At 39.9% G+C, this 15,517-nt stretch overlaps 1 protein-coding gene across 2 annotated transcripts in view; it reads left to right on the top strand.

Moving 5' to 3' along the window:
- The window catches only part of dnah2 (dynein, axonemal, heavy chain 2), a 123,524-nt gene that overhangs the window by 1,043 nt on the left and 106,964 nt on the right, over positions 1-15,517 (top strand). Inside the window, exons 2-7 of one of the 2 annotated variants that reach the window (XM_047817847.1) lie at positions 2,643-2,762; positions 7,530-7,700; positions 8,033-8,261; positions 10,613-10,723; positions 10,839-11,077; positions 11,833-12,024. In XM_047817847.1, the coding sequence (XP_047673803.1) occupies positions 2,655-2,762; positions 7,530-7,700; positions 8,033-8,261; positions 10,613-10,723; positions 10,839-11,077; positions 11,833-12,024 (1,050 nt within the window). In that variant the 5' untranslated portion in view covers positions 2,643-2,654. Of the gene's footprint in view, positions 1-2,639; positions 2,763-7,529; positions 7,701-8,032; positions 8,262-10,612; positions 10,724-10,838; positions 11,078-11,832; positions 12,025-15,517 lie in introns of both variants that reach the window. The other variant, XM_027164959.2, reaches the window with a different exon arrangement.

Here is a 15,517-nt window from a genome sequence, read left to right as displayed (position 1 = left end):
GAAATCCTTTGCATGGACCAAAAATTAAATTTATACATTATTTAATTTATTAATCAGTTTTACAAATCTAGTGAAAGTTCCAAAACACATTTGATGTCAAAATTTTCTTTTTTTTTTTTTATTATGTGGGTACATTGTATTGTGTCCACTTGTTGTGTTTCAGTATGTATCTGACATCACCTGTGTTGCCAGGTTTGGGGGGTTTCCAGCAATATCTCTTATACTGTCAAGCCTTGCTGTTAATTTTGGGGTGTAAATAGTGTATACAGTTTGGAAGTGGCTGATTTGAAGGAAACATTAGACCCCTTATATCTTTAGACAGAATTGCTTTATTAAATCCAACAAGAGCACCACTGGTCAGAAAGCGTGCAAATAAATAATTCCTTTTGACAAACACACAAAATGTGATTTTGACAGGATGAGTATAGTTTTTGTCAACTAGTTTGAGGTCCTGACAATTTAATTAAGAAATGCCATCCAGCAACTAAATGTAACCACTCTGCATGTGTTTTTGTGCCATTGGCAAGGTTTTTTTTTTTTTGGAATTGGTTTTGAAGTGACATCTGGTTGCTTTTGTCAGATTTGGCAACTCTGCTGATGAAAATGTATTAGGAGGTGGTAGTTAAGACACATGATACACATGAAAACACCAGACAGACATTAATCACAAGTTTCAACAGGTTGGCTGTTTTTTTTAGGCTTATCTTGATCTCTTAATGTCAGTATTATTTTTTTAGTTTACAGATGCTGTATGTTTCATACTGTAAAATGGTCTGGTAATTTTTCTCAAGCAAATCGAGCCAATTCCAGTTATTGGTCAGAATAAAAAAACAAACAAAACAGATATAGTTCTATTTAAGCATGCAGGCACAAATCTAACCTGTATGTTCTACCATTGCATCAGGACATGTTAGTGATGATAAGAATAAATCAAACAGTTTATAAACTGAGATGTACAATTTACCCCTTAGCCCACATGAAATGAATCCCAACTTAGACACAATCCTACAACACGCAATTGTAATAAAGGTCAAAGCAATCACTTTGGTGAATGTGGTATTTAGACCATTCAAACGACATTGTGGGTGTTTATAACAACCCTAAATGAAGGTTGTTTCATATTCCTGAAGTAAATGCATGTGATCATTTGGACAAGACTAAACTGATCGACTAGGTCTAGATTTCAGTAGATATAAAATATTTGTTCCTACCCAGCAAACAGTGTTTTACATTAAAGTACCTGACAGATACTATTGTTGTAGACAAGAACATTAGTGTTTGGCTAGCTAAGCAGATATCGTCAGCAAGAAGAACTCAAAGTGATTTACAGAATTTTCTTGCATTTTATTACCTCACTGCTGAGTCTAGCTCTGACGGTGCTGGAGCATTGATCAGTCAATTAACATGATGTAGTGAGAGCAATATAAAGTTACTGTGAGCGTTCAGAAGCAATGCATTTCAAAGCCTTTGTGGCTTATATTGGCAAGACTTTGTCTACAATAATCCTCCACTGTCAACAATGTTGGTTTTGTCACTCGGGTACTTGCTTCATCTCAGTCGAGACTCCGGGCTTCACAGGCTCATATTAATGTTATTGATCAATGTCAGCTTCTCCGCCTCTCAATTCTGATCTAAGGGGAGTTTGACTTTCTGCCTTCAGCAGCTTATAGACTTATAGTAAATGTTTTTTTCATTACAGTCTCTGTCTCTTTCTCTACCTTGAGCTTTGACTGCAATAACTCGTCTGCTTTATTACGTACAGTTTTCAAAAATGTGACAACTGGCAAACTGAATGAATCAAAGCCTCAGTAATCAAAATTATGCTACTAGTGTTGACAACTGAATGTAGAAATGGAGGGGTGACTGTGTGACATCATATGAACCAGATATATTCCCTGTTTACTTTTTGCTGTTTTTTTACACTTTTGCTACTAATGTATGAATTTAGCACAGTGGTCTCAGAGCGAACCCTCTACCCTGCTCTTAAACATTGCTCCTGGTTTTGAAGGTTAATACATTTGTCTTGATATGATTTTTTTTCTGTCTTGCTGGTTGATTGCTTGCAATTATTGTTTGTGCTTAATTATTTTGTAATTTGCTCAGACAAGACATGACTGGAATAGCAAGAAAATGTTACATTTTTTGTTAGACTATACAAAGACGAGCACTGTGTAATCCAAATGAAGTCTCAGCGATGAATTCAATCCATAAAATCAATTCCAATCCTAATGCGGAAAAATCCCTGCTGAGACTGACCTCATGTTCAGGTCATTCAATTAGACATGTTTTACCATAAATCTAAGGGTGGGTGATATGGCAAAAATATGATATCACAACAGTCTGAATTTGTCTGTCGGAACGCTTTCTTTCTTATATTTATGCTTCTTCTCAACTAGTAATATGCACAAACACACCAAGACAAACTCCTTACATGTAGACCCTACAGTACCTGGCAATAATTCTGATTCTGATTTTAGATTCCATTGCAGCTTTTATGTTGATTATAATAGGGACTAACTTATTGAATACTGACTTTCAATAGGACACTGTGAGTGATTAAATATGATTAAATAGAATTGAAAAAATAAATATAATGATTTACAATCCTTGGCTTATTCCAATTCTTTATTTTGCCACAGCAGCATTATCTCACTATGGCTGAGCCTGAGACACCTCTAACAGGGCATTCATCTTCTCCACCATCCCCAGATGAGTCTGTACTGAAGTGTTCAGACACACAGCCTGCTTACACCAAAGACCTGGTAATTCACTTATTTATGCTAAATTAGAGGCTTTTAAACACAGTCACTGATGAATTACCTCACACTCATTGTGATTCTTATCTGATTGTAATCTGCAATTCACAATTTCGCTTGCCTGAGGCTTTCAAGCTTGACAGCGTTGCATACTAATCAGTGCTTTTTTATTTGTGTTACTAAGGCTTTTTGGTTATGTGAGAGAATTGTTGATTCATTGCCTCGCAAACACTGTAGCCTGTAAGGCTCTGCTGGACCATCTTCATTTACTATGCCTCATTGATCACACAAATTCGGCAAATGCTCACAGGTCGGCCAATGAAAATATCACTTATCTCTCACCAGCTGCTCTCAGTCAGAATCGAAATAGGAAAATCCATTGTGCAATTGTAATCTATACACATAAATGTGTGCAATACCCCTTTTATCACTTAAACTGGAAAAGGAACCCCTGTTTACTACAGTATAGTGCCTGAGGAATGCCTGAGAAGCAGCAAAGGAAGAATAACCTAAAATGCATAGGGTGATAGGGAGGGAATGGGTCAGTGAACCTGCTGCTACTCCGTCCTTGGCATCATTGACATTAATAGAATTAATTATAGCCCTCTGGCTGGAAAAAGGGCAATGGCATTTACATGGAGTGATTCTGCAGCCCATGCTGGGAGACCCTGTAGAAGTAGAAGCTGGCAACCAGAGAGAACTGGATTATATTATACTGCCATTCATTAACACTGAACAATCATGGACAAAGGTCAACACTGTCAAATAAAGTATGAATATTGTTATGTTTTTTAAAATAATATTTAAGCCTTAAGGAAGCTAAAGGAAACTTACATGTGTTTTTAATCATGTAAGCATATCCAAAGTATTTCTTTGGGTATTAGTAAAGAGATAACTATTCACCCTTACTTCTGTCTTGATAAAAGCCCCTGTTCTAGCTGAAGAAAAACAGCACTAAAACATGATATTTCCAAGATGGTGGCCGGAAGTAGCATGCAGCGACATGCAGAGACAGCGGAACTAATAAAATACAGAAATCGTGCAACAACCAACCTGCACGATGATGTACTGGAAAGTCTTTGTGACCTCGGCTTACTGAGGAGACCAGACCTCCAGTCCTCGGCGTCACCTGATACCGGAGACCAGGAGAGGGGATGCCGAAAGCGGTGCGCGAGGGAGGGGAAGCGCGGTAAGCAGGCGGGTGTCCGTGCTATAGGCTAAAAACAAACCCTAGCCGGCCGGCTCTCCCGTCCATTCTACTCTCCAATGTTTGCTTCCTGGACAATAAACTGGATGACATCTGACTCAAATGCGCTACATGGCGAGAGTTTAGAAACTGCTGCGTCTGATGCCGTGGATGATTGCTAAAGTGCATGCGCTGCTGAAGACTAGAGACCTAGCCTTTATAACCGGGGACAGGGTGGCCCTAAGAACAGCAAGGGCCAAACTGTCCCGAGCCATCAGAGAGGCAAAGTGCGCACATGCCTAGACAATCCACAGCCACTTTCAGAACAGCAGAGACACCCGGCATATGTGGCAGGGCATACAGGCAATCACGAACAAGCCAGCTTCACCTGCCTGTGATAGTGATGCCTCCATCCCAGATGCGATGAAAGAATTCTATGCTTGGTTTGAGGTGCAGAACAATGTAGCGGCAAGGAAGACCATCCCTCCCCCCGATGACCAGGTACTCTGTCTATCCACGGATGACATGAGGAGAACTCTATGCAGAGTTAACCCATAGAAGGCTGCTGGACCAGACAACATTCTTGGCAGGGTGCACAGGGAATGCACAGAACAGCTAGTGGATGTCTTCACTGACATCTTCAACATTTCCTTGAGCAGAACCGTTGTTCCCACTGTACGTGCCTCAAGACAACCACCATTGTCCCCATCCCAAAGAGATCTACAGTGTCCTGCCTCAATGACTGTTGTCCTGTTGCACTCACACTCATCGTTATTAAGTGCTTCGAGAAGCTCGTCATGAGGCACATCAAGACCCAAATTACCACCCTCACTGGACCCCCTACAGTTTGCGTATCGTCCAAACTTCTCCACGGACGATGCTATTGCCACGGCCCTTCATTTAGCCCTCACCCACCTGGAAAATAAAGACACATATGTACGAATGCTGTTCATAGAGTTTAGTTCAGCATTCAATACTATCATCCCACAGCACCTGATTGGGAAGCAGAGCCTGCTGGGACTAAAAACCTCCCTCTGCAACTGGATCCTAGACTTCCTGACTCAGTCAGTCCGGATCAGGAACCTCATCTCCAGCACCACCACACTGAGCACTGGAGCCCCCAGGGCTGCGTGCTCAGTCCACTGCTGTTCACTCTTCTGACTCACGACTGTGCAGCAATGCACAGATCAAACCATATTATCAAGTTCGCAGATGACATGACCGTGGTGGGTCTCATCAGCAAGAATGACAGCATACAGAGAGGAGGTGCAACAGCTAACTGCCTGGTGTTGAGCCAATAACCTTTCTCTGAATGTTGATAAAACCAAAGTGATGGTTGTTGACTTTCGGAGAGCACAGAGCGACCACTCTCTGCTGAACATCGACGGATCATCGGTAGAGATTGTCAGGAGCTCTAAATTTCTTGGTGTCCATCTAGCGGAGAACCTCACCTGGTCACTCAACACCAGCTCCATCACCAAGAAAGCCCAGGAGCAGCTCTACTTTTTATGAAGGCTGAGAAAGGCACATCTCAATCCTAACTACTTTTTACAGAGGGACCATTGAGAGCATTCTGAGCAGCTGCATGACTGTCTGGTTTGAGAACTGCACCATCTTGGATTGCAAGACCCTGCAGTGGATAGTGAGAAAATCATCAGAGTCTCTCTTCCACTCTCTTCCCCTCTCTCTCATCCACTTACACCACACGCTGCATCCGCAAAGCCAACAGCATTGTGGATGACCCCACACACCCCTCACACACACTCTTCACTCTACTGCCATTTGGAAAAAGGTACCGAAGCATTCGGGCCCTCATGACCAAACTGTGTAACAGTTTCTTCCCACAAGCCATCAGACTCTTTAATAACTGAACTGTACTAAGCACAACACGCACGCACATCAACTGTATGGACTGTACAGACCTACACTAAATACACACACTTAAAATATATATCCATCAATCTGTTTACTTGCTGTTTTTTGCACATTCTATCTGACATTTCAGTTGATTGATTGCTATTTTGCCACAACCCTGTACAATATCTCAGGTAACTGCTGCTATAACACTGTGTTCATTCCAGTATTTCTGCTCATGTAATATTGTCTGAACATACAGTATTTACACTGGTTGGTACTGTTTTTCTGTGTATTGTCTTTTGTTTGTTGTCTTTTGTGTTTTGTCTTGTAATTTTTTGCTTGCACTGTCTTTTTCTGTGGTGGAGAGTATGAGGGGCTGGTGGTTTGTAGGGGGTTTTGGTCTTAGTAGCTGTCTCCTGGTTATCTTGTTCAAAGTGAGCATAAATCTCATTTAGCTTATTGAGGAAGGACACATAAATGGATGAGGGGCAGAGTAGGTGGGCTTGTAGTCACTGAAGGTCTGGATGCCCTTCCCTATATGCTGGGGTTTGGAGTTGGAGAACTGATCTTGGATCCTTAGCTTCTGGCGTTGCACAGCCCTTTTGATACCCCTTCTCAGGTCAGCCCCGGATGCACTATAGACCTGTGCATCTCCCAGTTTAAAAGTAGCATCCATGGGGTCTGATTAGGGTACATAGTGAAATGTTTCTGGGTGGTAAAATTGTTAATGATGGCATTAATGTGATTCAGAATAGAGGAGGTGTATTATACGATTTCTGTGTAGGAGTAATAGGTAGCCTAAGAGGCACACATACTCCTATCCATGTGTTGAAACCAGTCCAGAACTACAATGTATGTCTCATCTCACCATACTTTGATTGCTGTCACTGAAGGCCCAACACATTTAACGAGTATAGTGTATTTGGGAAGTAGAATGAATGGGAGATGGTTGAAGGGTAAAAAGGAATTTGTCATTAAGCAATATATGTACAATGGAACACTGCAAAGGCCATCAACAACAAATAGAGAAAATGGACCACCACAGTCACATCACCAACAGCAGGATGTCTACTCTAAAATTTGTATAAAGAAAAAACTCACCAGGGAGTATGCCAAGAGACATAGGGCAAAGTTAAAGAAGATGCAGGAATATGTGGTATGCATCCATCTGGCATACCCATATGGATGCTCAGGACATGTGATGGACAGCTATCTGAGGTTTTGACTAACATTTTCGATCTGTCTCTATCCCAAGCAATTGTGCAAACTTGCTTCAAAACCACTGTGCCAGTGCCTAAGCACTCTAAGTCAGTGTGTCTGAATGACTACCACCCTGTAGCACTTACACCCATAATCATGAAGTGCTTTGAACGTTTAGTCCTAGCACATCTGAAAGCCAGCTTCCACCCACACCGAACCTCACCAATTTACCTACCGTTGAAAAAAAAAACAGGAGTACTGAGGATGCTGTCTCCATAGCATTACACACCATACTAACTCACATGGATAACAAGAACATATATACAAGAATGCTGTTTGTTGATTTCAGTTCAGAGTTCAATACAGTCATCCACTCCCAAGTTGGTTGCTAAACTTGGCGGCCTTGCTTCCTTTGCAATTGGACTTCCTGACCAACATCTAATCTAATCTAATCTACATATATGTATACTTGATGTATACTTGTATTATATATATATATATTTCAATATAATTTTTTTCTTTTCTTATAGAGGGAGCTGTTAAAAAGGCGAGTGGCCTTGACAGGAGTATCAGAGGCTTCCTGGACAGATGAAAATAATAGAGCTTTGGACAAGTTCATTGCAGATGTTTCAATCAAGCTTCTCGTTATCTACCTCGACCCTTTCTCCGGCCTGTGTGTGCAGTACAACATGCCAAGCCAGGTACTGCTAGTTCTATTCTGGGATGCAGTGACATTTGGTGTTGGATCAGGGCAGCAGTCATACATCACCGCTGACTGATGAAACTGCAAATTATTCATGACTTGAAAATCAGTTTTGTGTGTTTTTTTTAGTTTTGACAAAGGATTTTATGTTCTGTTGAATATGTAACATACTCTGCGCCTGTACTATGTTCAGTTCAGTGAATCTGGAATTTGAGTTTTTAAAGCTGTCACTCTTTAGTTTTTTAAGAATTCAGTTTATCCATTAGAACTGGGAAATATGAAATATTACCTGTTTTATGTCTCTCTGTTACATCTCTCTCTTCCTCACAGGTGGTGGAGCAGCTGGCCTACTTCTTGCGCAAGGAGGGCTCTGTGATTATGGCGGAGACTTTTGAGAACCATGTGCAGTTTGGTACAGTGCGAGGAAGTGGTATAGAAAGCCTGCTGAGGCTAATGAACGGGATTCATGCACCACTGGTCACTCACAGTACAGACTGGCCAGAGAGCATCAAGATCAATTATATAGCTCACATGCACCGCTTCATCACATACCTCACAGGTACACAACACGACACAAGAAACAGCACTCTCTGAGTGGGAGTACTTCTCAAGATACTTCCAGCTAGCAGCAATGTACTACCATGACATTTAACAGAAAGATTTATACCTTGGTCAGACATGGCCACAAATAACTTTTGATGGGAAGGATTCATCTGACTTGAAAGGATCAAACAAATTTGTATTTTTGTTGTTGTTTAGTTCAGCTGATTGTTGGAGCTATGGATAATGAGACTAGTGAGGAAAAATGCAGACTGGAAATCATAGCTCCATCATGTTGAAACTAGAATACTGATTATTGAATTTTATATGCAGCAATTTTCTCATTGTTATGTATTCATTGATAAAAATGATCTTCACAGACAAATCATCCAGATTTTAATGCACACTGATATCTCTCCCCTGAAGAGCAGGCAGTTAGACTGTAGTCCATTGATCTTTCTTCACACTGACTTTACTGGACCTTTAGAATTGCTTTTCACATTGCAGTGTGAGGGCCACGTTTATCTCGCTTGCCAGAGTACAATGCTAATAATCATATTTCAGCCTTCACACAGCTGAAATCAGATTCCTTTTGTGTATGTTGATCTTAATCACTATGTGCAAGATAGATCCAATGGTAGCTCTCTCACTCTAAACTGCCTTATGAATGCAGACCCAAGACTCCCTGCACTATCAGCCATTTATAGGTAATCACCCAACACGGTCCCATGTGATAGTTCAATTATCAGACCAATCATACCAATCAGCGCACCCACGTCACCTTTTACACAGCCTGAGTAAACACAAATCAGAGCCCCACCAATCAGACACCATTCTTACTTGGGCAAAAAGTAGCGCTCTAATCAGAGAGCCATTTTGATCATTTTTTACAATTCTCTCTAATCTCTGTTCTCTCCCTTAAACACAATTCTGCAGATCATGCTCAACTCAATACACCTGCAGTCCAAGTAACACATTTCAAAGCTACAGAAATGTTTTATAATGAAAAAATAAAAAATAACCAAATCAGCCCAGGAGGATAAACATTGTGCAGGGAGTCTCTTTGATTTTACTAAAGCAATAACAATGAGGTCACAAAGTGGACTCCGATGACTGATAATGATGTATTCAGGTTGTTAAGCACAGTACTAAAAATGATTTAGTTTGAAAGCATATGGTCGATGTTGGCCCAAAGGTGTATTTATTTTACTCATCATGCCTGATCCAAAAATAACGCTTTAGCACCATTCATCCTGAAGCAATTCATTGTATTGTAGAATATTTAGGGAAATATATAGTGAATAAAAAAGATATTGTAAACCCGCTCCCACACAAAGAAAAAGCACCACACTCTGCAGTTAGCCATAACTCATTCATTATTTCACTTGCCTTTTTTTCTATATGTAACGGCCAATAGAATTCTGCCATTGTGTCCTTCTGCCTTGCCTTATTTAGTTTTCCTGTTTGAAACAATCCTCACAGAACGAGCGCTACTCATAGTCACAGTGATATTCCAGACTTGTTACCTTTAAGATTTTTATCTCTATATACTAATAAATGTTATGATTTCTCATTTCTCTTTTTTCCTCCCTCTCCCTCTCTCTCTCTCTCTCTCTCTCTCTCTCTCTCTCTCTCACACACCTTGGGACCTTCAGATTTTCTTTTTCTTAATTGATCTTAATACCCCCCCTTTTTTTATTCATACACTTATCTGTCATTTCACTCTCAGATAAAGGGCTCCTCAATGGGTCTTTGGCTGGTTAATAGTTCTAGCTTTCTAAAACAGTTCTACTTTTCTGAATGGCATACCCTCACCCTTTGTTATATTAATCTCTAATGGACAGTCCAAGGAGTCCATCTTTTTATTAGAGTACAATACTTTCAGTGATGTAGTTGCTCATGTGAAGAGGTAGAAAGGAACCACTGAGAAAGAATGGAATGGTCTTGAGAATAGCAACAGTAAAGTGAGGAGTGACAAGCCCTTATGTGACAACATATGCAAGCCACTCAAATAAAAATAACCTTTTCTATCTTATTTCTTGAAATCATTACAGTTCCCCTGTTTGCAAACCTTATGTAACATTAAATTGATTTGCTCAGTAATGTGGTAAATGATGTGGTGTAATATGAATGGTAATGTAATAATGTGCAGCATTATTGGGCTGTATTGTACTGTCTTATTGCTCAGAGCAGTGTGTGCTCTCTTGGAGCCCATAAACTCGTTTGCACTCATCAATTACTGGGCTGTGATGCTCATCTGAGTCTTTTTTGGGGTTTAGGCATTCCTGTACTTTCAAATAAAATGCATTTATCTTCTGTCATGGCTTTAATTCATAGGATTCAATTATTTTTATTTGCTTCTTTTCATAGATGCAAGGTTTAGGCTTGTGAGGAAAACAGTGCTTTATATTCCTCTGGAAGCCCTGCAGCACAGCCCAGAGGTGGCTGCCAAAAACAAAGATTTGGTGAAAAGGCTGGAGGGTAAGGACCAAAAAACGGACATGCAAAGAAAGTGCACAGCTCATGTAAAAAGAATAAGCTTTCTCAAGATTGCTTTTCATTACACCCTTTTTGCTTCATGGTTTGTGCGTTTCAGTGGTGATTATCCATTGGACACGGCAGATAACGGAGGTGCTAAACATACAGGTTGCAGTCGATGCAGGTGACAGCTCTGGTCTTCTGGATGAAATCACTTTCTGGATGAACCGCTGTGATGATCTATCTGGCATCAGCCAGCAGCTCCAGAAACCAGGAGTCTGTCATATTCAAACCATACTTCGGCTCTCCATGTCCTCTTATGTGGAGTCATTCTGCAACCTAGCCAAAGAAATACAGGTACTGAAATCTTTTGTGTTTGTGCACGTGTGAACTGCTATGAATGCATATGCATGACACAAATTTATAGGCCTATCCTGTAACTTTGTATTATCCTTTGGAAATGAGACTATATCACATTCTGGTATTATTATGACTTTTGTAATTCTGCTGATTCAAATCCCTATAGGCAGTTGTTTTGTTGCCTGCTTTAATAATGAATGAGGCTTTTTTCTGGTGCTAAATCTGGCACTAAAGGGCAACTTCTAGCTAGAGTCTTAAACCCCTAGCTTAATGCAGCATTGAGTCTCAGAGCTCTAGCAAGAGCAGGCATTTCATAAACTCTCCAAAGGCCAAGAAAAATCAATATTGTCAGACTAAAATAATGAGACATTCAAAGCTGATTGACCTTGCATACCATGTAATTGCTGCTCTTAATGTTACGGCTGTAGGGAGAGAGTCAGCAGCATGCAGGATCAGAGCTCTGTGACGGTAGATAAGCTAAGGGTTTCCAAAATACTCCTGTGAATGGTAGCACTCAATTTAAATTAAGTATTGAACTGGGCGTAGTTGAAGTAAAATAAGGAAAAGGACTAAGTGCAGTGAATTAAGGTGTTGTCAGGCTGGTTACAGTGAACAGTGTTAACTGAACTAAATCAAATATGACATTGAAACAAATAGAATTAAGGCATGTTAAGCTGTAAAATAGAATGGAATTCACTCCAGTTACTGTTGATGTTTGAAACTGACGACTGAAATTTTGTCTTTTCCTACAGGATGGCTTTCTACAGGCCCAGTCTAACCTGTCTTTCCTCTGCCTGCTGAGGGAGCCATGTGAGGAACTTTCCCAGCTCAAACCTCGCCAGATAGCACACAAAATGGGCCATATCCTCAACCTTATACGTTTCATCTGGGTGAACTCTCCCCACTACAACATCCCTGCAAGGATTACTGTTCTCTTAATTAAGGTACAACAAATTGCCACTGGTGTCTCCCTGCAGTTAAACTTCTGGTGCACCTTAGATACATCACAATGAGCCAAGGATAGTGACCAATTACCCTTTGGTAAATGTTCACTAGATCCTTTACCACATCTAAGCTTGTCAGCTCAGCTGCAGTATCTCCCTAAAAACACACAGACCTGCATAGTCATCAGCCCTCCATTTTACCAAACACCCCCCCTTCCTCTGTCGGTTTTTCTCACTTCTTAACACTTCAAAGCCTGCTGAGCTTCAGGCCTCTGCTCAATAGATAAGCCATCAGCTGTGGCTCTATAGCTCATGTAGCACGTGTGCTTTAGATCATTGGGTGAGCACCCTGCTTTTGTGTGGTACAGGCTTCCCAACACCATTTGCTCACAGCTTTGCTCGCTTTTCATTTCCTTCTGCACTTCCTCAAGAGTGAAGGGAAAAACGTTTAACCTCTCATAATTACACTCTGACCCTTCCGCCGCTGAAATCACACGCTCTCTTTGCTGTCACGTTTCTCTCTTTTTTCCTCCTTTTATTTCTTTCCTCTTTTTCATTCTCTTATTTGATAATATATCAAGGCAGGTTGGTCTGCCACGAAAACATTCAGTCTAATTGTTTCCTGTGTAAATCAGGCAGTAAAACTGTGCAGCATTCAAAGATCTACCTTTAACCATACTAAAGATTAAAAGTTTCACCATATGAAAAAAAAACTACAATGTTCTCTTCTGATTAATAAAATTTTGAGCAGATGTACTGGGTATGACAAACTACTGGCAAATCTTGTTGTAGAATTGTTGTGTAGTCGGTTGTAATGTTTTATTTGTCTGTTTTTGCAGGACATCCTTCCAAGTTCTTTTACAAGCATTTGCCAGACTAATATGATATCACCAATTTGTTTTTGATCATTTGGAGCCCACATAATATCAGTCTGGGATGTTTTACTTCAGACCAGAGGCAGTTCTAGACCCTTTTTAGGGTGCCTCCTGCCCCCTGTCTGTGATCTCAGCCACCCTAAAATAAGTATAATTTTTACTTTCATAAATAAACAATAAAAATCACGTTAAAATGCAGGACATGTCGTCGATGGGAAAGAAAATTATTCATCAGTTTGATCCAAGAGCGATTTTTTTACTTTGCTTTTACGCGCGTGCGTTGTAGTCTTTCAAAAGTGCATCTTCAGCTGTCTGCTTTATTTGAACGGAGAAGCACAGGTACATGCAGCGTGCACACGCAGTCAGAGCTGGAGGCGTTTATCTATAACGTTAATCAGCGGAAAGACGCAAAGACGGCAACCAAAAACAGTGAAATTTCACTATTCTTATTACCAGAGTTGATAGCACAAACAAAATATTAATGCAAACAATCCATTCAATGCTAAATAAAAATAACATTTATTGATTTGGTTTTTGTCTTGTGAATATGTTTTTATTAATAACTGCATTCATTGGACACACTGTTCGTAGAGAATGCACATATACATGAACTGATTTGATTCAAGACTGGCATCATTACATCATGCATAAAATTTTGGTGTCCACCTTTGCCATTTTAAATAATACCATAACTTTTGGCTTACTATCTAGTCATATAATATATAATATAAAACTCTTCTTGTTTTAAATTCTCACTGTGGGCTAAAAACCCCTAAAGATGAAATCCTAGAACCGCCCATGCTTCAGACCATTTGATGTTTTAATGTAAATGATCTCATGGCCAGTCTACACCTTCATGTACCATGTACACATGTGCAGTGTGCAGGTTTGTCAGTCTGACTGGATTCAAACTGTGACAACACTGAGTTTTTTTAGAGCAAGACTGAGTCCATAGAAAAATGATTGTGAGCTGCACAGCATCTTGTCTTTAAAGGTTATTCAATATTCTTTTGAAGATGTAGTGGCACATAAACAAGAAAGTCTTACATGCTTGATGGGGGGTTTCCAGGTTGTTTCTTTATAGCACCATTTTGGCTGTATTGGTGGTTAGTTGTTAATCAGATGGCAAAGAAGTTAGTACATGGCACGTCTCTAAATCTATATGAATTTATTTTCTAACAAATAAATGGTTAGCAGCTGTTATCACTAAGCTTTAACTAACCAGTATTTGTAATGATATCAGTCTTAACTCAGTCTGCTTTAACATTATTCCATGTAGGGTTTTTTTCCCTGAAGTAAAATATTGGTGTGTAGTATTTATTCCCAAATTATGTTTTTAAAACAGTCTTGTATTATTGCACCTCCATTTCCAGGTATTCTTGCTGGAAAATTGAATATCTGTTAAGCAGAATGAATACTGCCAGTGACCGATATAAATACCCTCTATGGAGATTGTGTATTGTTATAGTCTGGAATAATAGTGTAATTTTTCTCAAGTTGTTTTTTTTACCCGGTGGCATGAATGGGCTTAAAGTACACAGTCTTCAAGGCTCCATCGATGCTCAATGGCCTGAATCTTTCTACCTGGTTCACCACTAAAGTAAATTGTCCTTATATGCTGATTTTGGACTAGACCTCTACACGTGACACACTTAATCATTGCATGAGAACAGTGAATCTGGTGTTAGATCAGCATACACGGGTAATATCTGTCAACGTGCTGGCCCATATATACCACAATGCGTTTTACTGTTTTCATTGGCAGCGTGCAGTTGCATGTTAGCAGTGGTGTGTTTAATGGAAGTGAAACGGCCCCAGTTATTGCTGCATCAGTCCAGTGAGGTTTTAACCGCTCTTTTTCTCAGTTCAGAGCATGTCTCCTTGCAGTCAGTAAAAGTTATCTAAGAAAAGTCTTTTACCTCAACAGAGAAAGATGGATGTGTGCTATTTGTGCTTGAATTTTATGATGAAGGAGAGGCAGAAAAAGAGGTACAGTGTATGGATGTGCATTATCCATGATTCACGTTCCAATAACAATCAAATTCACTGAGTACATGTGTGTTCATGTGTGTGCATGTGTGTGTGAATTGTGTGTGTGAATTTCTTGCTGCTGTACCTAATTTGCTTGCTTTCCCATTGACTTGTTGTCTCTGATTGTTGAAACTTACATGCTCAGAATATTCATACAGAATGTGGCAGATGATGATGTAGCAAGGAACTCCATATTATGTTTGTCCCACACATACGGTGAAAATGTGTCACTGCTATATTTAAGTTATACTGAGTGCCTGCTCCATGATTATGATTCAGCCAAAAGATACAGAAGACCAATCAAAGCCTATGACAGATTTCCTGGTAATATTGATCTGGTGTAGTCAATGTCACATTAGTATCATTTTCCAGTCAGTCATTGCTAGTTGATATGGATGTTTGACTCTCTTTTGCTGTCCCATTTAATGGCAGGACTAAAAAACACACATGGCTATTAGTAATCGTTTGTAATATTCTCCCATAGTATTTCTAGACTAATTGTTATTTCTCCTCATTGTTATTTCATACCTGAGATCTGTGGCTTTACAAGCTCCTGGTTTTTTTTGTCTCCTACCAGATATTCAAGA

The sequence above is a fragment of the Tachysurus fulvidraco genome, chromosome 1 (assembly GCF_022655615.1).
Source record: "Tachysurus fulvidraco isolate hzauxx_2018 chromosome 1, HZAU_PFXX_2.0, whole genome shotgun sequence".
NCBI classification, from domain to species: Eukaryota; Metazoa; Chordata; class Actinopteri; order Siluriformes; family Bagridae; genus Tachysurus; species Tachysurus fulvidraco.
This window is presented reverse-complemented; position numbering and strand designations above follow the sequence as displayed.